Below are 22,778 nucleotides of genomic sequence, written 5' to 3'. Positions count from 1 at the left end.
GTCCAAGCTATTTTGATGTTACGGATCTGCAAAAAGCAAAAATTTACCAAATCGGTTTATTCTTGATCGTTTTGATCAATGTGTGGGAAACAAAAAACTATATCGACGATAATTAATCATAATAAATAGCCGCCAAGCTAAACTGATTTGCTTGAAATATAATCACTTTGATATAGATGGTGGCTTAACAAAGAATGATAGGACGGCTACTTTCACGGCATTGAAAATCTACCGTGAGGGGAGTGAATTCGGTCCCGTACGTTACTCAATCGGTTATGCATTTCGAGGAGGTAACAAGGATGCCATGCTGCAGTTGCATAGCTCGGAAACTCCTGATGCACAACCATGTTCGTCGAATCGCGTTTATCATGATTATATTAATACTTTATCAGGCTAAAATCCTGATTCAGTCCATTTCATTTCTTTTATTTTATTCTGTTGCATTTTCAAAATATCTAATTCTTTTTTCGCCTGGAAACGAGATGAAACATAGTTGATTTTAAAAGCTAAAATAAAGCCAATCGATTTAGTGCTAGGGCGAAATCATGCAGCTTTCAAAACAATTGAATAACAGCTTATTCTAAGAATTCGGGTTTAAATTTTAATTTTAACAAATGTATTTTCCTAATATTTTCTAAGTTTATAATTGTTTTTCAAGTAAAATCTTTGCATGACTTGATAAAGATAGCAAAAGTTTTATTATAATATTTGCAGTTTGGATTTACAAGTTGGGTCCAGAAGGAACTGATCCATTTGGTAACCCGCAATATGAATGGACAGTTGTGTCAAATTGGGTGAAATATCCCGTAACAGTGTTAGTTCGAGATCCGGATAAATTTAAAGCGAAATACGAACAAGAAGTGCTACGGTGGTTAGAGGATCAAGGCTTTATTAATGGCTTCATTAGAGCTTTTAATATGCTACAGCCAGCTAGCTATAGCTCCTGTCAATATGCCGATAGTACTTTCGAAGTATTTGGACCTAGTAGACGTCTGACTTGAATTTTGTTACTTATCAATAACAAGTTTAATTTTTATTGGCTTTATTTGGTTTGTTTACTTTGCAGATACATCTTCTAAGCTATCCTTCGAAAGGTCGAGCAAAATTATGTTTTAGAAATATAATAGTGACATTCTTTTACTAGCGAAGTTCGAAGTTGTTGATTCTATTAACGAAGACATATTGAATTTTGAAGAAAATTCTAAAACAACTGAACAGAACATCAACAGACCTTATTTACATCATTCACAAAATCTTTATAATTCTTCCGTTATTTTAATCCCAATTTCACCATGCAGATTCGAAATTTTAACCAAAATTTGTTTTGTCAAGAGAAACATGAACCAGGATGCTGTCACTTTCAATCACAGTAAGAATCAAAACTGAAAAAAAAAAAATTCAAAAATTATCCAGCAAGTAAAGGTTTGGCGTAATTTTCGTATGGTTTCGTCAAAAGGCTCAGATATAGCTAAATTATGCCCGCCGACATACTGCTCACTAAATAGTTGACCGATGTCCAATAAAATGTTCATCTTTTGTTTAGCAGTTAAAGTAATTAAGTTGTATCTGGTTTTGCCTTATGTTTTCTGTGTGCTAAAACTACAACTATCTGTTAGGACTACCTGCTTGGTTGGAAGTTCGCTAAAACTTATTTCGAGTTGTTGACTGAAATTTTCGTCCGAAATTTTTTTTGCAGGACAATTGCTTACCAAACTGTAATTAGTGTGAAAAACTGGTGATAAATCAGACAAACCACTGATGTGATATGTTTTTAATTTGTTTCTCATTGAATTACAACTAATCTTTTTCTTGCTAAAAGTTTTGTGATATGAATTTCACTGCTGATTAAAATATTCCAAAACTTATTTTGCCTACTTTAGACCATTTACACTAAACGTACTTATAACTCATTGTACCATCGTTGCTAATACAAAAAAAGATCCTACTGCTCTATCCCCAACATGCACTACAACTTGTTACTTGAAATGCAATCAATATCAGGATAGTGAACGTGCTAGAAAGCGGATATGAACCTCCACACCATTAAATTCATCGAAAGATGGAAGAAACACGTTTAAGTGATTACAATTAAATGAAACTGACGCAGTTATTCAAAACCATCGTTTCTTTTACCAGTGGAGAAATTAACTTTGTAAGATAATTTCCAAATGCCTGAAAAAGAATACTGAAACTTGAGTACTGTTGAACTATATTGGTAGGTTAAATGCCATCTAAAAACGAAGGATGATATAAGTTTTACCATCATGCTAAACAACAATAAGGATAAATTCAAATTTGAGGATGATTCTCTCTGTAACAAACACATCTCAAGTTTTTTTTGAACATTTCTCTGAGATTTTTCGTATTTAGTAATCGTTAATTCGTAAAAAGCAATAGCTAATGAATTGGCTCAATCATCTTATAGGTGACACCACATAAAACTTTCTTTCATATTGAAAAAAAATAACATTGATATTTATTGGCGAGATATGCACACGAAGTCACGTATCAAACGTTGTCTTTTCCACAATTGTCAAATTGATGATACAGACCAAGGTATACATATGAAAGATTTATGTATATATGTGTGTGTACAAAAAAAATTTTTCGCAAATGCAAAATGGACCTAAAATGCCACAGTTTCAGTGTATGCCTCTAAAAACAACGAAAATTGTAATATAACGGTGTGTTAGAATAATTGAGCATGTTATACATTTTTTTTTTCGTGGGTGGTATCCCATTAAAAAAAATCAGTGGTTCTTGTAAAAAGGAATGTTGGAGGAAATAATAACCTAGATTTAATATCACAAATTTCAAGGTCTAATCAGATCACTGAGCAGATGAATAAAGTTCAATTCGTAGGTCAACAACCTTACCCATTGAACAGCCCTACACTACATAATATTGGTGCTCAATTCACCGTACAGCAACCCGCAATTGACTTCTTTTGATACAATGATATCAATATTCTTGTTACCTATTCTTACTGTAAGCTATGTGGAAACCATTGGTGAAAATCCGGTAAGCCAATTTACAGCTTTTCAAGATTGTATGAGCTGAAAATTTCTTAAATAATTTTTGTAAGTATGTATTTTTTTCATATTTCTTGAAATGGTTATTTAGACATCCACCCAGGCTGGACCATTACCATCCAGAAATCACCACCACTAGAACGGTTTAAGCTTTAGAGCTCAAAATACGTAACGATCTCTTAGCATTAATTAATAAAATGATATAAACGATTGTTTGTGAAAAATTTACTCGATTTTTTCACATCTCAATGAATAACGACTAATCATTATTACACATTTCTTTTTCACTGCTACCATTTTATTACTGCAATCACATTTTCAATCTACTTATTTACTTTGTAGTAACACGCTATTAGCAGCACTGAACTGGAACAACTGTAAAGCAAATTCGATTTGAGTACAGGAGAAATGCGGACTTTTAATATCACAATAAAAGGGAGTCGTCGTTATTCAGTCAATTCCGAAATAATTTAGCAGTTTTTAGATGGATATCAACACCTTAGCTGGCATCATTGGTGGTATAAGTAATATGATGCAAAATAATGTCGAAACGATTGATGTGCCATCTTCACAGATCATGGGTCGATGGTATCAGGTAATCATTGTTATATTTGCATCAACATATGCATCACTTTGATGCTATGCTTCTACAAACCATATATACTGGTATCAGTGGTTGTATACGTAATTATCTAGTAAATTGTTATAGTAGTTTGGTTTCAAAATCAAGTCATAACAATTTGGTTTTAAAATCTAATTTTGTAAGTTAATTAGTTTTAAGCTAAATAACAAAGCTTACAATAACGTAAAATGGTAGGTAGGAGCAGGAAGTTTTGCAGATACATTATTATGTTGTTATAATTACTCGTCAAATATTTTATTATGAAAATAATCGCGCCACCAGATTAATGTTTTGAATTACAATTTGAATTTAGAATACGTATGTAGAAATTATTGCGCTTGCTGCTTAATTTTCAGGAATATATATTACAGGTATACAAAGCAGCGATAAGTTTTGATGTGTACAGGACAGACATGTTTTGTCCAGTTGCATATTGTGAGTCATTTCGATTTGTTCATTTAATGACGATAAGATAACGGATATTTCTACAACATTTTATTGCCCAACACTTCGATCTTAATTGTATATTATCAGCAAAGCTTTTTTAATGAAGACTATTCTGCTCTATTATACTTTAAAAAAGTTTTTAGCTACTGCCCAGGCAGAGTTTTACGCTTAATCCATACTACTTGTTATTTAAGTGACTGACAGCAACTGAATCCTATTTAAAATTACAGTCAAGCCGAATTCGGTAATGGGCGAGGACGGGTTTTCGATTGAAGAAGCTTATCGAGTGATAACAAAAAATGGTCCAATTGAGACTTACAAAAGAGATCTGAATAAAGTTGGTGTTGGACAATACTGGATGTATACTGAAGAATATTTTTATCCTCGACAATGTGAGCAACATTTGCTTTTGAAATTTAAGTTGAAAAACATTTAAATATTACTACACAATCGCATATCAATATTCCATTACTAAAATGGCAGCACTAAAGTTTATTGAAAATTTTAGTTAATATAATCAACGTCGGCCCAAATTATACAAGTACTATAGACGGAAAAGAAAATGAAGAACTATATCAGTATATGGTTGTAACTGATGCAAACAGGCTATCGTTGAGCGTGTATGCCCGCCATCCAATGATATTTTATCAGGTAATATGATATTCATCAGGTAATATAATATGATATTTTATCAGGTAATACTCATTTGCATTTGCTTTATTATTTTCTGTAAATTGAATTTTCAAACCTACATGAAACTATTCTGTAATTTCGAATTATATTTCCAGAAATATAACGAAGAAGTTGTGAAATTTCTTGAGCATGCTGGATTCGGTGGAAAAGTTTTTTGGAATTCTCCAAGACCTATTTATCAGGGTGCCGATTGTGAATGGCCATCGGAAAAAGAAGTATTTGCAAGACGGTATGTCTCAGTAGCGAAATGATTCATTTTTAAAGAATAACCCTTTGGGAACCCTTGATGACTGTTCTGGAAATCATAATTCATTCAAGTTCAACTAGGAATTTTATTACCTTTGTAAATTTTATCGGTGAGCTAACAAAAAAAAGCATGTTCCTGATGTTCAAAGCTCCATCTCGCGAAATGATTGTTGAGTCAGTAATAGCAAGCACAAACGCAGTATTGCTCAGTTTATTAATACTTACTGGAACTTTTCTTTCCACCTGAATGGTTTACGGAATAAAAACAAATGACAGGAGAGAAGCAACTGAGAGGAGAAAATTAAATGAAGTTAGTTATACTTTTCTTTCCTTTCTTCTTCACTCCTTTCCGCCTCCCCACTGTTCAACCCATGGCATTAATTTAATAGTTTAAAATAATGAAATATGCAATAAGCACAATGCATTCTAGTTTTATTTCTTTAAGCTATTTTTTACACTTTTAAGAGATTTATGCAAATAATTTTGTCCGTAAAATAACTTTCAGTTCATGAAATCGTGGTAAATTTCGAAAAATGAGCAACATCGTTTCCATTTTTACTCGGGAAATTTGTGCCCACAAATAAGTAGACAATTTTTTGAAAATTAGACTAAAAGACCAGTTGCTTTATAGGGTCTTGAAAAATCAGGAAGCAGCGAAAAACACCGAATTGGAAACAGCGACTAAATTCGGGTTATTTGGTTCCTCGTTTGCAACGGATGGCCGAAGTCCAATTAGTGAAATGCTTCAGAATCCGCAGCTGGCATTACAGAAACTAGTGCAAGGGCACTGACCCTGTTAATGTTGACACAACCTCACACCCACACCCACACGCACACCCACACACATACATATACATACATATACACATCGCTATTACAGTCGGACCACCAAGCGAGTACTCTTGCACCGTTCACCTCTGACATATTTCGGCCTTTGGCATATCTTCTAGCTCTTTAGTACATTTCCATTTAGATCGGCCCAAATACTGTCGGTCTTTTTGTGTGTGGGTGTGTTGTCCGTCCGTTCGCCTGTCTGTCTGCTGGTTTCTCTGTCGTGTGGATTACTAACCGAACTATTGATGTCGATGTATTATCCGTGTTTGATAAACGTGTCACCAAAGGGCAATGACCTAATGTGCTAGTTTGAAGTGATGCACAAATATGCGGCAACTCCAGCTACCGTCCAGCGTTTCCTTCTTTTCATTTATTTTCCGATTGGGGGTCACTTGCTGGGTCTTCCCCTCCTTCCGGCACTTTCATCTATGTTTTCATCGGTTTTGTTTACTCTGTCGCTCATTTACCACTTTTAGATCAAGAAATTTCGAAAAAAATTTACGAAGATTTAGTTTTCATTAATATCTCATTGTATCTTTCTTAATCCCCAACATATCGTCACGACCAGTTGTGATTCAGTGTGGACTTCAATATGAACACAACTACATATTAACATCCCGAAGAAAGTTCAAGGTGCTAGGCATCAAATGTTTTCTTTAATCTGCCATTTGGTTAGGCTACTTGAGATTAACTTATGATATCTATTTTTACAAGTTTAGGAAGTATTCTAATACTGTTGATGTTTTTGAACTAGTCCATCTGATCACATAGAAGCAGTCGTTTGTGTTTGACTTCGAATTTGCAAACGACACTCATATCGATTTGCAAAATTAAAAAAGCTGTTTAGGTTGATGGGACAGGCGACAGACCATTACAGTTGATGTAGAGAAAGCATCATCACTTATACATGAGAAGAAACATGGATGTGACATATTTTTTTTTAATTTTGACGATCCATGTGATGCCACTAATTGCTACCCAACTTGATGTATTTGCGCTACCGCAAGCTCCGCGTTATGCAGCAAAACCAACTGTGCCACCCGAATACAAGAAATATTTCGAGCTGGAAGACCATGCACGTGGCCTTGTTGAAAGTGTTATTGGTCCAAGACCAGGTGGCTTTTTCCCACCAAAAAGTTACGAAATTGGTCGTCCTGCACGAGACAACTCAGAAAATAATAATGCCGCACTGAATGAGGTTGAACGTTCCCTGGAACAGTTTCTCAGTGCGCCAGCAGGATTCTCTCAACAACTACCACCTGGTTTTAACCAAGGTTTCTCGGTTGCTAACAGCGGTAGCCCCATTGCATCATTTTCAAATGTCCGCAAACACCCGGTATGTGGAAATCCCATTTGTGTCGTTCGTACATTGGTTTATTTTATATTCATTTTTGATCGGCTTCACATAAAATTCAAAATACTTTAGCAGTTTCATAAGCTGGCTTTTGCAGAATTTAGCGATTTTAGATTTTTGATTTTCTCACATTATATTCAAATGAAGCTAACTGCTGTAATCGCAGGGAATGCAACCGAGAGAGACAGCGGATGAAGAAATTGAAGGATCAGGTGATAATATGTATTCATCTATAAGCGGTATACCCAATGTTTTTCCTGATTTAGCTAGACCACCGGTTGAACTAATACGTCCTCATTTACGACAGATAGCTACAGAGCAGGTACCAAGTTACAGTTGTGCCTGTATCAATATTTTTTTTTCGTTTATTCTAGAAGCAAAATTATTGCAAAGAAAGCAAAAAGATGAAAGTAAGCTAAATACTGATGCGTAAATAAGGAATTAAATTCGGAAAAAAAGATTGAATTGTCGAATTTGAAATCAGATGACTCAAAAAATGATGATTGCGTCAGATGCCACTAATACCAAAGATTGAATCACAACCCGAGGTTCCTGATGGAGGTTTTGGGCCTAACGAGAATGAGATCCGTCTTGCTTCACTCTCCAACAAAGAAAGTAATGACGAAGGCATCGAAAATGCAGAAGTTTGTGTAGAAAATTGTCATTTCTTCTGGTCCTTTGGAAATTTTTACGCTTATTGAATGATTTTAAAATCCTTGAAAGTTAATGAACTTAATTTTACTGCTCGAAAGTTTTCAACTTATAAGCCTCATTGAAGTACGGTGCACTAACGGACGACTCTTCATCGTCGGGTGGTCTAATCGGTACAATAGTCAATTTAATCGGTTTGAACAGCAAAAAAAGTAAGTTTGAACCTGACACACGGATTTTAACGAAAGCAGTTGGTAATTTGATTGGGGGTGAGAACAGCCCGATTCCGGCTAAAAACATGATTGCTGATGTTCTCTACAAAGCACTCACTAGTGGATCTGTTCAGGTGATTAGTTATGGCTCTGTGGAGCTTACTTAAAAAAATTCATTTCTCAGAAAATTTACTTGAAATTGTTGGTAATTTATTATATGTCTTGATATTTTTAATATATCTTCAATTGCTAAAGTACGCATCATAAATAAANATTTTTGCGTTAATTTTTACGGAACTTTCATAACAACTGAAGAAGAAAGAATCAAAAATCTCAGGTCATTTCAAGTTTTGGAACATACTAGTATGACAATGCTTAAAATTGTTTTTTATCAATTTTTTAAAATAATGTATCCGTGGATTCATTTTATGCAAGGAAAGTTGCAGACGAATCAAAGTGACGAAAATCCTGAGACCAAGTTAAAATCACTGACGCTTACCCCTGCACAGCAAGCTGTGATCGGTGAAAATTTGGAAATGATTCAAAACCTAATAACTCAACCGTCGTCTCCACTCTGTAATCCAAAACCGATTCCCATTGAAGAATTTGATGTAGATGCATTTATGGGTCAATGGTATCAGGTTAGTTAGAGCTAAAGTTGTAGGCGAACAGAAACAATGTGGATTCCGAGCGAGTTCTCATCATCCTATCTTTAGCTTTAGTTTGGATTAGTAAAAAAATTTTGAGAGATTTTTAGATGGGAAGGAAACTGACCTCTGCTCCAAAATTAACAGTTTTTTTTTTTTTTCTGTAGGATTCGAATATTTTATGCTAGAAATTCGAACATTGAAAAGTTTTTTGACGCCTTTAGGTCATGTATAGTCCGCCATTGGCAACGGGACCGTGCAGTATGGTTGCATATAAAAAGTTAGCAGATGTAAATGATGGCGGAGTTGGAACGATATTTGAAGTGTTTGAATACACTACAGATGGTACACCATATGTTAAGCCACGGATCAGCTCTGGCTATGCAATTGTTAAACAAGCTGGAGAATTAATTTATCGTACGACTAGTTATCAAGATGATGTCAGCGGTAATTATTTAAATTTTAAAAAAAATTATTACTGTTGTCTTCTTATCTATCAGACATGGAAATAAACCTTTTGAAAATCCATTTGGTTTTCTGTAGCAAATTAAGCAACTCAATTTCTTTTAATTGTATGGAAATTTTAGTTCATATAATTCACGCCGGTCCATTAAATGAAGCCGGACAATACAGCTTCACAATACTTTCAACGAACTGCAACTATCCATTATATGTATTTGCTCGTGATCCTGTTGTCTACAAGCAGGTCATTCATATTTATATTTGAATTGTCTCGAAACAATATTTTAAAAAGAAAAAAAAAAAACATGCTCTTACAGAATACTTCGTAATAGCCGAACAAAAGTGAAGCATGGCAGTTTTGGAAGATCAGGATTTATTAATCCATAAAGTTTTAATTAAAATTTTTTTAAATATTGAATCAACTGATTGAATGAGTCCAGACAAACAGCAGCCGTGTTGCTTATTGTTCAACTAGGAAAGTCAAAAAAGTGAAATTACGTTAATTTTGCAAATAAAATTGTGAGCTGTAACAATTCAGGTTTTGAACAAAGTCACGTTCTCAAATGTTGCCATCATTTTACTTCATTCATGTTAAAGCATTCTTCATTTATAGAGTTCTGGAACCTTAATAATTTCTACATTATAGCGTTATGAAACGACTGTGAATCAAATCCTTGAACGGAAAGGATTAATCAATGGATTTTCTCGCTTGTTGAACATTTTTGCACCAGTGGATAATTCGGTGTGCACATTTCCACCGAGTCTGTTTAACATTCATGGATAATGCTTTTTCATTGTTATCTTAAATGACAAATTTTAGCGAGAAACCTGTTTAAGAATTTTGCTACGATATCTAAACAATCTTTGTCTTTTTTTTCGGTTTGTTTTTGTTTGATCATGAAAATTAGCGCACTCAGAAATAATGATTAAGAATGCTACTGACTTTGTAGTTGTCCAATGAAATAATTTAGAGGATGTCTGCAATATTCGATCTCTCTCTCTAATCAAATTAAAATTAAAATTCTTCTTGAGCTTCAAATTGGTTAAATTAATAATCTTTACTGCGATTTGAAACCACGACTAGGTTTTTTCTTTTTTTTTGTATTACTGTACTTACGATGACAAATTAGCACTTCCAAATATTTCTGCCGGGTATTTCTTATTTGTCATCAGTGGTGCTTTCCAAACACCTGGTTTTCTTTGTCTCTACCGAAATAGATAATCAAATCGTATACAGCCAGTTCAGAATATCTCTACCTGTATTCCTTTATCATTTATATGGCTTGCCATTCGAAATCCGTAATTAAAATCAATTTCCAAATTGTTGGCAAGTATCCTTTATTTTACAATAAAGGATATCTTCCTTTTCCGAAGTTTCGAGAATCTCTTCCTGAACCTTACTGTCAAATTCACCAGGCCGAAAATATGTGCATTAACACTGTACATAGTGCTCTGAATTAAAACTTTTAACATAAATCTCCACTCCTTATTTTATGTTGTAATACATTTATTCAGTAAAGATGCAAAAAAAAAAAATGTAAATTCTGAATTTTGGCGTATAACTCCATGTTTTACTGTTTTGATTGTTATATCCATCCCTGTCTAAGAAAAATAAATAAGTGTAAAGATCATATAAACATTACACGCGCTTTCATTTAAATAGAAAAGTTTAAATAACAATAAATGTGAGAATTCTATATCACAAGATTAGGAACTTGATTTTCAATCTCTCGCACAAACATCATACATAATCGTCATTCTTCTTTATTAATCAGAAGTCTTGAGGGTTGCTCTTGATGACACCGTTAAATTAATTCTCTAAATGATGCAAATAACGCTTAACTATTTTTATCATTATAGTAGTTGTAATGCAATCATAATGAGTTTGTAAATTCCTGGAATGAAGTGATGCGAGATGATAACCAAAGTTTTCATGTCAATGAGTTTGGAAAGCTGTTTTGAAAATCCAGATAAAATTCCTTCAGCAAAGGCAGAAATTCAGTAAAACGGAAATAATGAAATTATAAAGAAACTGCAGCGCATATGTAAAAAATTGTCCACCATCCATCATTTTTGACCTAAAGTTTCCTGGAGGGAAAGTCACTCTTCGTTATTTGTTATCTAAAGTTTCATCATTTGAGGGAAAAGCGTTTAGTCCCAAGTTGCATCTTTTCTTTCCGTCAAACTGCTGCTTATTATTTTCATGTAATCAATTGCGAAAAAAGCGCTTAGTAGCCATTTAACTGGTAATAGATAACGATACGCGTAATTTGTGCAACTGGATTTTACAGTGTTTATGTTCTCAGGAGGATGGTTATGTACTGATATCGAAGGAATGAATCATAGAGCTATTCCTTTCAGTGAGATCAAAATTTCCATTTCCACCCATTACTTAGATTGCCGGTGATTTTGTCAATGTCATAATCTCACAATTTTCGCAGAAATGTCGAAGTCTCTCGTCTAATTCATTTTGTTTTTTTCCATACCCTTGTAGATATTTTGCAATATTTTCCCAAGAAATTACGCATTCTGCTGAAATTGCGGAATAAACTGAAAATGGTCAGATATCATACTTCCGCTCGACTTGATTTGATGAAGACAAAAAAAACTAACATTAACTATGAAGCAGTAAATCTGTGGAAAAGGGAAATAACATATGGGTCATTTCTAATCCAAATTCTACTTACCAAAGGTGTACGGTACATCTACTGCGCATCATCTCTTATTAGAAGTTATCTAAAGGCGAAGTTTTTGAGGTTACAGCGATGTGGAGGAAAAGTAACAGTACTTTTGAGCTAAATAAAGTGTTAAAATGATGGCAAATTGGTAAATCCTTGAAAATGAAGAACCGCTAGAAAAAAGAACACTGAAATATGTGGACGTTGAGCTCTTTTAATGGTTGAAATGAAAAGGCAAGAAGAGGAGGTGAAAAAGGGACATAGACCCCAAAATAACCCTCTTTTGGAGGGCGTAATAGTGTGTGTTGGTGTAAGAAGAGAAAGACACAGACTGGTGATTATGTACCAGTGACCTAATTCAAAACATTTCAAACATTGGTGAGCCAAATGACTGCTTCTTCTTTAGGTCGTTCTTCCACAGCCGGTACTATTTGTATTTTAATCTTTAGCTTCATTTCGTGGATAAACTTACCCCTGTCTTACTCACAACTCATCCATGACGATCCCCAACAACAGCCTTCTCCAGCTAATACAGCAGGCTCACGCTTATTAAGACCATCTTTGAAATTTTTTCGAAATACCAAACAAAATAATTCTACATCGCAGTCATTTGGCAAAAATATTGCACTCACTAAACAGGTTGGTTTATTAAACTTAATAATGGCATGATGATAATTGTACTTATCAGAATAGATTTCGCATTTTTAGTTGATATGATTGAATATCGGTTAATTAAGTTATTATTCTATAGCTATAATACAACGACATAAGTAGCGTAAAATTTTTTGGAGTGGAAAGTCAGGGGATACCAACAGTACTGTGATGATCTTCCTTAGTTATCCTACATTGCTATGATTTAGATAAAATGATGTTCCTACGGCTCCGCGATTACATCATCGAATTTCCAAATGAGTTGTACTTTTGCATATGCCCAAGTAATAATGCAAGAATGATATTAAGGTGGGGAATTGTAAAATTAATTCGTGAAAATTGGTATCCTACCTATTCAATAAGTTATACTTTACAGGACAAAATCGCCCTAGCAAAAATAAGTGAAATAGCGGACAGCGTTTTGAATCAGTTAGGACTATCATCTGATTTCAATGGTCGAAGGTATAAGCCAATGATAACAACTAGCTTCTTTCAAAATGATGATATAAATTCTGTGATAGCGGAAGCAAATGAGAACCGTATCGATTTACAAGGTATTGCCAGTGGACAAATTCCTGGTTTAGCTCCAATACCAGTACCAGCTTTTCCTGGACCACAGGATGTGCCAGCTATACCAGGAGTGAACACTATTCCTGGTCTTAGCAATTTCAACTATCTGGTCTGTCTTTTTCTTTTTCGATTTCAGAATTATTTCGAGAATAAAATTTTTTGCAATTTAATTCGTGACAGAATTAGATATTCAGAATGTCCATGCACAAATTTTTTTCATGATCATATTTGACCACATAATAGAAGAGTTCTAACCACAAAGCAAGTATTAAGTTTTATTGCTGGAGAACAATTCCTATCCTTACTTTTATTCTTGAAAAGTACCCTTATTTTGTTCAGATAAGTCAGTTATTTCCACAAATGATTCCACCAACCAATACTCTTTTGGGTTCATCAATCAGCCGATTAGTGCCAAAAGGCTACGCCAAAAATTTGGCAAAAGATGTCTTTCGAGCTGTTCATCCGGCAGCTGAAAATGTCGATGTCGCTCGCATGATGGGTCGTTGGTTTCAAGTATGCGTTTGCCACTTTTGATCAGCTATACAATTTTCATAAGTATTACTTTCATCTAATTCAAATTTTAGGTAATCAACAGTCCTCATGTTATCCGTGAAGCATGCACAGTGTCGCATTGTATGTTTTGTTTGTTTTAGTTATCAATTATAAATTTTATTCCTACTGATAACGATATTACAATAATCTTTGGTTACTGGAAATTCTACTCTCTTTATCGTCCTAAAATAAATTTCACAGTATAATATAGGGTTCTTTCAGTTAGTACGAACTAAAAAAATAGTGGGCCAATTCATTTATACTAAAAAATAAATGCGAAATCATTTCAAGAATGATCAGCCTAAACAGTTTTGAAGTTTTACTAAAACTCAGAATCAATCTTTTATAGTTGGCGCGCTGACGAACAACACATATAGTGCAACATTTACAATCCTGAAGTTTTATCGTGAAGGAAATGCTAATGGTCCACCACGTTTCTCACTTGGTTATGGATTCAAGTCAGGCGATACTGGGCAATTCGTTCTACACAATAGCAATTCACCGGATTCGGAACCATGTAATCAACTGATCGATTTATAATGTAGTTAAAAAAAATACGTGCATGAGCAATAGTGCTGTAATATGCTAGGCTATGCTCGTCCCTTAAATTCAAAATGTTTGGACAGTGCACGTTACCCGATTTAAATTAGAGCGAGATGTAGGTTAAGTCCAACATTCAAACTTGACTTCCTGATTATTCAAAGAGCTTGTTTTATTGCTTGCCATCTTGAAATGAAAGTTAAATTTGACATCATGTGACCAAATAGCAATCCAATCGATATTCCAAACACTTTGAAAAGTTTTAATTATGGAAAAATTCAAGAGAAAACCACAAAAATCTAGGCCTTCCTTTCAGAATCCATATATTTTCAGATTTATAAAGAACAGACAGTCTATATAACGCAGGTCTCATCTATGAAGGACATCATTACGTTTCATGAATTAAAACCTAGTAAAACTTTGACATTGCAGTTTGGGTGATAAAAAAGGGCCCACTAAATGAATACAATCAATATGATTATGTGATTGTATCAAACTGGGTCAGATTTCCTGTATTTGTTATTGCCCGAGATCCAGAAAGATTCCGTAGCGAGCATATGCGAAATGTATTGCAATTTTTGGAAGATAATAGTAAGCCATTTGCTTTGAAAGCAAATTATTGATCGATAACAGAAATTTAAAAAACTTCGGAGTGTTGGAAATACATTTTTTCAAATAAGTGAATTGTAACTTTACAAAACGGATAGCACAGGAAATAGACAATTAAGACTGTCAAGTAAATTTGACAAATTGCTGATCTATAGAAATTTACACCATTTTTAGTTAGCTTTTTTGGATTCGAATCTCATTAAATTTAAATTAATGAGGTTTTTAAATTTCAAATTACTAAGTACTTTTCAGATTACATAAACGTGATGACAAAAGCTTTCAACATGATCTCTCCCGTGGATTACAGCCAGTGTCAGTATACGCCAACATTTTCTGGGGCAGGGCGTTAACTATTATTTTTTCCGTTTCATTAGCTGTAATGACGTATTTGTATCCTAAATTATATTGTTATTCCATTGACAATAGATATGTGACTACATAAATTGCAGTGAAAATCAATATGAATAATAAATTTCGCGACAAACTCTTTTCTACTGTATAAATGATTTTTCGCTGTCTCATCATTAAGAAGTCAATTAGGAAGCTGACGTCCAAACGTTTTAAAAACGGAGTAAAACGGAAGAAATCCGATAGTCTAACGGAGACATAGGGTATTCGACTAGTCTGATTTGTTTAATCAGTTGGTGATTTCATATGAGAAAGAATTTGATTTCCAGAAAAAAAGTGTCAAGAAGTAACACTGTAAGAACTTTAATTGGCATTTGTCGGTATAATGAAACTGCAATGATTTTATCCCAAATTCAATTCAAAACAAGGAAAAAAAGAATAAAGAACTGAAGTTATCAGCAGCCGCACTGAGTGTGTCGTGAATCAGCTACTGCTTCGATCAAAATAAAATTAGAGCTCTTCATAAGCAATGATTTCCTTGATTTCAACCGTTCTTTTCTTTAGTGGCATGGTTGCTAATCTTCTTCCTATGCCCACATTTCATGTTGTTCATCTTTTTCTTGTTTCTCATTTTCTGATTTTGGTACCAAAAGTTTATATGTTTAATTAAGTAATTTGACATTGTCCCGGTTTTTGGCATTAAACATCAAGAAGCGTGAAGGACGAGGCACATTGTAGGCATCAAGATGTCAAAGGTAGTCGATAAACTGTCGTTCAAACATTTCACATCCACAAGTTGTTCCTGTGTTGAATTATTATAACTGTGAGATTAAAATATGGAGAAGTCGTCAAAGCAAGAGGGAAAGAAAGTGAGTCAGAAAACATTTAAAGAAAAGAGTAACAAACATTTTTGTCATGAAATAGCTGAAATTATGGGGAGCTTGAATGTTGTTTTCTCTGAAGAGACATTCTTTGAAATATTATGTTATTACCTTGAAATATTACCTTCGTTGGTCACTTTGTTATTCAATTCATTCTTATCTTCCACTGTTCCAAATAACGGGAAACTTGTCGTTCGCTGCATGTGTGAATTCCGATATTTTATCTGAGGGCACTGTTTTTCACAAATCTGCAAAGAAGTCTAGAAAATCAATACGAATAAACTAGTTCGAATTAATATTACTTTGACATATTTTTGAATATTTTTCCTAGTCAGTAGATGGAATTTTTTTTGTTCCTCGCTTTGTCATATTAACATCGATTTGAATTAATCCACCGACGCGTTTTTGGTGTTTACAACTCCAAATAGGTTCAAAGTTGTCATGAAGAGCTGAATCATTGAAAACTAAAAAAATTCTTTAAAATTTGTTGAAATGTCCGTTTGGTTCATAGAACCAGCAGTTAGAAAACAGTTTCTGTCCCATAAATTTTGCCATTTCGATCCACTGAATCAACGACGTGTAATAAATCATGTGCACACAAATTATGAATGACTGCTTTAAATCCACTGCAGTATTTATTTCTTACATATGTAACCCGTACCTAAAATATCCTGTTATGAACCGACAAATATGAATTGTACAGCTAATACGATAATTTTGTTGTCTTGAAGAACTGAACCATTGATCTAATGCGCTCCGATATGTTAGTGTCAAGAACACCAGAGCAAAAGAAAAGCAAACAATGTGCTGCAATATATTCACCTGTATAACAATGTGCTGCAATATATTCACCTGTATTTAAGATAATCTAATTCATTCAAGTAAGCATTAAAATACTCCACAATTTATGAAATGGATTTACTCAATTTTAAATGAAGCATTAAACTTTCAGCTGGAACTAAGACGACGAAAGATTGCTAGAAATGTGGATAAGAGAAGAAAACCGAATCTTTATATCGCCGAAACTTTCATAACGTAGTAGAAGAGTGCTAAAAACGATGGTTCCCGGATTTAAAACATTGAAAAGCTCGTCATAACTTTTCAGTCATTTGTAATTGGCATTGCTGACGATGGTGTACACCAATACTCCCTGTATAAATGCTTTATCGACCTATCTTGGTCACCTTTGCTACCGATTATCTAACGTTTCGCTGTAGCGTCATCTACAAAGTGTATTGAGTTTATCCGGTTCAGCTATTCGAAAACGACCAGTAATTGTGGTGTCAACAGAACGAAAGAAGGATTATTGATAAATAATCAATAACTAGTAAAAATCCAGAAAAAAATCCTGCTTGTATTTCGAATAGGATAGAATTTCGCGCATAAATGAACTTTATTGCTCCATCTTTCCTTAAACCTATTTTCGCCATCTTCCTTCCTGTAATTCTAAGCAAAATTGCATAGGATTAATTCCAACTGCAGAAATCTTAACTCTTTAATGCATAATAAGTATACCAAAAAGATGTCTTCGCATTTCTGAAATTCCAAAACAGTCCTTGCCACTAATTAGGAAATATTATCATACATTATGTACTATTTTCGCAAAAAACCCTTCGACTGATGGCACACATCATTCATCAAATTTATATACAAAAAGCGGTTTTATAACATTGCTTTTGCTAGGCTTATTATGCTAGAACTTTCAAACGAATCCTGGATAACAGCAAAGTCTTTCACATTATTCATTTTTAACACATTAGTTCACTGGGGTTAGCGTGAATGTTCATAAACAACATTAGAACAGCAACAACATATTCAATTGTTAGATTTTACTAGCAGACCGGAAATTGAGCCACACGTATCAATACTTAAAAAAATCAGTACTTGTTTTCTGATTGTTAGTAGGCATATTATAATGCCCTAAAATTCGTGCAATATTCTACATGTTAACTGGTGATGGTTCTAAAACAGAAGGGGTAACGCTTAACAAAAAATAAGGAATCAAAAACCAGATTTGGATGAGCGTTAAAGAAATATTGATAAATCTAAACGGACTAATTATAAAAATTGGAAGATGAAGATCACATTTTGTTTAAGATTCGTCCTTTCCCTTTCCATATATACCACTAATGCACAGAACAAACAATACAATGCAACTGAGCGATAGCTTGTAATCTAAAATTCCTTTCAGATCCTTCTTAACGATCAACGGCTATCGCATGAACCTGAAGTCGGATTCAACGATTTCTTGGAAATTTTGTTTTTGCGCACTTCTTAGGGAGCAAATCAGCAAAGCAACAGGACGAATCATTTGTTGCATTAGTACCTTGATAAATGATAATAGATACTATTCAAACGTCACCCATTTAACAAAGCTGATAACTGATTTCCTATTCTCAACGGCAAAGGCTAACGTGTGGACAGCTTTCACTCCACAACAGCTGAGAACCAGGGATTAAATACCAGTCTCTATCTTCCGAAATTCACTTTGACCCCTCCTTAATCCAACACATAAAATTTTGGAAATCACACTTTGCAGAATTTAGAACGCCATTTAAGGACTGAATAAACTTACCACATTAACCACTACAACTCCAACTAAACATGTCCTTACAATTCTTATAATTTTGATGAGTGTTTAATGGCAAACAACATTATATTGTTGCACAGGAACCGCTTGTAATGGTCATTAATGGTCATTCATGTTGCTCATATATATAAGGTATCCGGATTACACAATCCAGATAACTCGGTCCTTCCATCAGTTTCAGGTATTTTTTGCTACATTAATCAAACAAAAGTCCCAAAAACCGGACAAACATCTTGAACATCAGTGGTGGAAGGTATATTGACATCATGGAACTTAATCACTTACTGGTTTATAAATTTACTGAAAGCCCTCTGACTGATACAGATTTCGCATATAATCAATCCAATTGACAGATTTCGGCAGATTTAGAAAAAGTCAGCCTTTTGAGATAATATACGGGACTTGCCATCCAGAAGAGACCAAAATTCGCTTGATTTCTACAAACACTTAACTTACCACTTTTCGCAACGAAATGAACAAAACCAATAAGTCTAGGAAGTCTGAAAACGCAAAGATGAGTCTAATAAAAAAAGACGATAGTTTGGTTGAAACGGTATAACAACTTATGCAAGGAATATCCCCATACATGGATTTGTTGATAATAAGGGGGAAAGTTTCCAAGCACAATAACAACAACACTGTTGAACTAAACACATGTAACACCTCAGATATCATACTCTAAAAACTCCTTTAATCATTACTATTCTTAACCAAATCGATGTTCATATTTTAGAAATCATTCAGTTCTCAAGCAGGTATGCAAAAGATATCGTGCATAGAGCGAACTTTCTGAACACCACCATCCAAAACACACACGCGATTGTATCCTTCCAGCACGCATAACTTTGATATCTGCAAACAGCTCATACATTAGTTTTATTTAAATCTTGTGACGGGTGAAACCACCAGTGGTTGCTGAGCATAGGTCGATATGACCATCGTATATGTTCTCTGTGGCCATTTGGAAGTTTCTTATATATTAACAAAAGAAATGCTTGGTGATCTAACTGGAAACGTGTCAACGACTAAAGATATATATATATATATATACTATTAGCAGTAAATTTTAGCCTTTTTAGCTTTCCGTATATTTTGAAAGACCGGTAATACAACAAATCACAAAGAATATATACAACCTTTTTAGCCCTCCGTAAATGTTCGTTATCAACGATAACGACGACATGTTCTGCAGACTGTGCATTTATTAATGCTGTTTTAATGGTATCCAACGTATCCTCCTCACCATACGGAGGCAAATTTACACTGCCCACAATGGCACCGCGAGAATACCTGAAAGTTTCAAGACATTTACATCATAAACACACAGTGAAGGCCTCAGAACATCACTGTGAGAAAAAAATATACCAAACATATGGACTTACTCGTACTGAGGACGGACATCGACAACAAGTAGTAAAGAATGTTCAGTGAGACGAATAACATCAGTAGCTGATATTCGTGGACAACAAAATTCGTCCAACTCAGTTATAGTATAATGCGTCATTGCATACTCCTCTCGTATATGTTTGGATGCATATTGTCTGAAGGTGCATGATGCTGGCACATTATTGTAGTAATTCAGTGAACACTGCACCAAACGTTCCATGTTAAGATCTGGTAATAAAGGTGAATGAAAATTAGAGATGCAGCAATAACTGTTTCATAATTTAAGATAAAACAAACCTGGAAGGTCTGAAAAAAGTAGAATTGCATCGTTGAAATGTGCAGTAATAAGTTCAGCCCGTAACTGTTCCATAATTGCAAGTCCGACAAATAATGGAAAAGATGAATCCGATAATAATAAGACATCCCAAATCTAAAAAAAATGGAGCAAAATTAAGTTATTAGTGTATAATGAAAACAACTTTCATCCAATAAGCTGCAAATAAGATTTGAGTAAGCTGTAAATAAAATTTGAACGCATACTCATTTAACTACCAATACTACACTCACTCAAGGACCATATTCGTTTAACTTGAGATTTATTGCAGTCTGTTATGCAAAGCACTGCATACAGAAATCGGAATTATTGCAATAAAAAACACATCCAATAAAAAACTGTACATAGAATAATTTGTGAAGAGGTAATACATGGGCGAAACAGGTCAGAAACCATGGAATAGCGAATAACTCAGGACGGAAATCCATAGCGGAAAGATGTGTATATAACGCAGCATCCATGAATGCCAAAAGATGAAAAAAAACTGCCAAATATTCTACAAATGAAATCGATCAAAAATCACAGCATATGTTGTTCAATAATGACAAACGTAAATTCATTCTAACCCTGTACAACAGATGAGTTGTCTCGCAGGAAAAAATCATGCAAATACAGGCTGATGAACGATTCCAAACAGGAATACGCACTAGCTGAAAGTCACGTAACTCAGCATATTATTTGATTAGGATAAAATACAGAACTGTTCAACTTAAATCATTTAATACCATACTGTTGTTAACAAATAAGTATCGCCATCATCAAATCTACTCTGCAAATGTAAACTGGTACCCAAATGAGTGAAGTTGAGAACAAGAAATGGTGCTGCTAGAGAGTCCAAACCTTGCCAATAAACATAATTTTCATGTGAAAGGAGCCATGCCTTCAAAAGACGTTTCAGCTTGCGATGCGCAGTAGATGAAGCCATCAAATCGTCATACTGAAAAAGCCATTAAATTGTTATATTTCAAAAGTCGTTATAGTAATAATGATATGTGCTATCAAGTGTAATGTAGGTGATGTGAAAGACAAGGTGAAGAAATTGTGGTCATAATTACAATTAAAAAAAAAAATGATAAATTACAAAACCATATGACACTTTCTCCAATTAAACATAAATCGTATTATTTACAAAAATATGAAAACTTTCGTGGAAAAATCAGACCGCATATGTGGACGGATACCAAAAAAGTTTTTCCTTTTTTTTCTTTTTTTTTGTAGAGGAACCTCACAGTAAAGATACTTTTGTGTAACTGTTTCTTAGAAACATAACCTGGTGACACCGAGGAATATCGACTAATAATTGGCGGTCAGAAGCATGGGGTGAGAATGTATCAATTGCTATAAAACGTTTTTCAACATCCCAATATATATTCAATAGTGCACTCCACAGATTAGCTCTATAAAGAGGAGGAATGTCATGGCAACATTCGCAAAATAAAAGTGGCTTTTTGAAGGGATAGCTTGAAAGTAAACGACGAAGAATAAGCATCCGCCGACCCTGAAATCCGTAATCCGTAATATGGAGAAAATTCCTCAAAAAAAAAGACATTTCGGTCATCAAAGTCTGGAATTGATATTCAAATAATGGTGCGAATGTAGACCTGGTATTCAATGTCTTTTTCCTTCACGATTAAAGATAAACCATAGGACTCCCGCGTCTTTTCTTCCATTTCAAATGACATGAGAAATTTGTTTCTGTCAAGGGACTTCATCCGCTAAAATGTTACTTACAGCAAATAGCAGCGAATAAAATCAAATTTTTGATGAAAGCAGCATAATCATTCTCCCAATGTCATTCTTCTGCGAAACTTACGTAGCGAAAATTATTTGATGGAAGAATAAAAATATCGGAAGTGAATCGATACTTCCTTATATGAGCATTACCATACATGAAGCAATCTCCATTAACTAAACTGAAAAGAGTAAAAGACATGAAAATAGTAATAAAGAAATGTTATCAGCAGATTACAATGTTAAGACGAACTGTGGTAAAGCAAGAACAGGTGGATTTGCTTTAATAATGTCATGGTTAATAAGAATAGTCTCAATGCTGCTTCCACATAACTTCCATAAAAAAAGGCCTCGTTAATTGGCAAATTTTGAATTGCTTCTGTTTCTTCAATTTCTAGCGACTCTGAAAAATATTTTTTGGAAATTTTATTTTATAATAACATATATTTCTAAAAGATACTGACGTGAATAATGTATGAATGAACAAACCTCTCATATGTTCAACACTTTCCCCCAGACTGCTTTCATCGTTTTCATCATACACACTGTAATCCTTGCTTACTTTTGGGTGACTATTAGTTGCATCGTTGATTATCTGTGAATTTTTGTTACGTTTATGATTACAATTTCTTATAAGCAGTAAATTTACGAACAATTGAATGCCCTAGCAGCACTTACAGACAGTAATTCCTTCGCAGTGGGTCGTTG

General features: G+C 34.2%; 5 protein-coding genes across 5 annotated transcripts in view; 4 read left to right on the top strand and 1 right to left on the bottom strand.

Annotated features, from left to right (window-relative positions):
• The window catches only part of LOAG_17750 (hypothetical protein), a 4,264-nt gene extending 3,087 nt beyond the window's left edge, over positions 1 to 1,177 (top strand). The window contains exon 8 of the mRNA XM_020450410.1: positions 715 to 1,177. Within this exon, the coding sequence (XP_020305915.1) occupies positions 715 to 1,001 (287 nt within the window). The 3' untranslated portion in view covers positions 1,002 to 1,177. The remainder of the gene's footprint in view (positions 1 to 714) is intronic.
• A 2,339-nt stretch (positions 1,178 to 3,516) lies between these two features.
• On the top strand, positions 3,517 to 5,831 carry LOAG_04781 (hypothetical protein; the record flags this gene model as incomplete). Its single annotated transcript, XM_003140318.1, has 6 exons — positions 3,517 to 3,627; positions 4,026 to 4,089; positions 4,332 to 4,493; positions 4,610 to 4,752; positions 4,890 to 5,023; positions 5,672 to 5,831. The coding sequence occupies 6 exons, from the start codon at positions 3,517 to 3,519 to the stop codon at positions 5,829 to 5,831; spliced, it is 774 nt and encodes a 257-aa protein (XP_003140366.1).
• Positions 5,832 to 6,835: 1,004 nt separating this feature from the next.
• LOAG_04780 (hypothetical protein) lies at positions 6,836 to 9,984 on the top strand (the record flags this gene model as incomplete). The annotated part of the gene is made up of 8 exons (XM_003140317.1): positions 6,836 to 7,210; positions 7,395 to 7,550; positions 7,741 to 7,872; positions 8,007 to 8,225; positions 8,538 to 8,732; positions 8,963 to 9,185; positions 9,326 to 9,444; positions 9,847 to 9,984. The coding sequence occupies 8 exons, from the start codon at positions 6,836 to 6,838 to the stop codon at positions 9,982 to 9,984; spliced, it is 1,557 nt and encodes a 518-aa protein (XP_003140365.1).
• Positions 9,985 to 12,265: 2,281 nt separating this feature from the next.
• On the top strand, positions 12,266 to 15,150 carry LOAG_04779 (LPR-4 protein; the record flags this gene model as incomplete). The annotated part of the gene is made up of 7 exons (XM_003140316.1): positions 12,266 to 12,517; positions 12,906 to 13,208; positions 13,439 to 13,612; positions 13,684 to 13,732; positions 14,001 to 14,168; positions 14,624 to 14,782; positions 15,053 to 15,150. The coding sequence occupies 7 exons, from the start codon at positions 12,266 to 12,268 to the stop codon at positions 15,148 to 15,150; spliced, it is 1,203 nt and encodes a 400-aa protein (XP_003140364.1).
• Positions 15,151 to 19,366: 4,216 nt separating this feature from the next.
• The window catches only part of LOAG_17749 (TBCK protein kinase), a gene marked incomplete at both ends in the record, with an annotated part of 6,418 nt that continues 3,006 nt past the window's right edge, over positions 19,367 to 22,778 (bottom strand). Inside the window, 11 exons of the mRNA XM_020450409.1 lie at positions 19,367 to 19,471; positions 19,756 to 19,909; positions 20,002 to 20,233; positions 20,303 to 20,435; positions 20,684 to 20,835; positions 20,906 to 20,989; positions 21,129 to 21,276; positions 21,610 to 21,837; positions 21,941 to 22,054; positions 22,153 to 22,247; positions 22,324 to 22,473. Of these exons, the coding sequence (XP_020305914.1) occupies positions 19,367 to 19,471; positions 19,756 to 19,909; positions 20,002 to 20,233; positions 20,303 to 20,435; positions 20,684 to 20,835; positions 20,906 to 20,989; positions 21,129 to 21,276; positions 21,610 to 21,837; positions 21,941 to 22,054; positions 22,153 to 22,247; positions 22,324 to 22,473 (1,595 nt within the window). The remainder of the gene's footprint in view (positions 19,472 to 19,755; positions 19,910 to 20,001; positions 20,234 to 20,302; positions 20,436 to 20,683; positions 20,836 to 20,905; positions 20,990 to 21,128; positions 21,277 to 21,609; positions 21,838 to 21,940; positions 22,055 to 22,152; positions 22,248 to 22,323; positions 22,474 to 22,778) is intronic.

The sequence above is a fragment of the Loa loa genome (genome assembly GCF_000183805.2).
Source record: "Loa loa unplaced genomic scaffold supercont3.123, whole genome shotgun sequence".
Taxonomy (NCBI): Eukaryota; Metazoa; Nematoda; class Chromadorea; order Rhabditida; family Onchocercidae; genus Loa; species Loa loa.
Note: the sequence above shows the minus strand (reverse complement) of the source record. Positions and strands in the feature narration are given on the sequence as shown.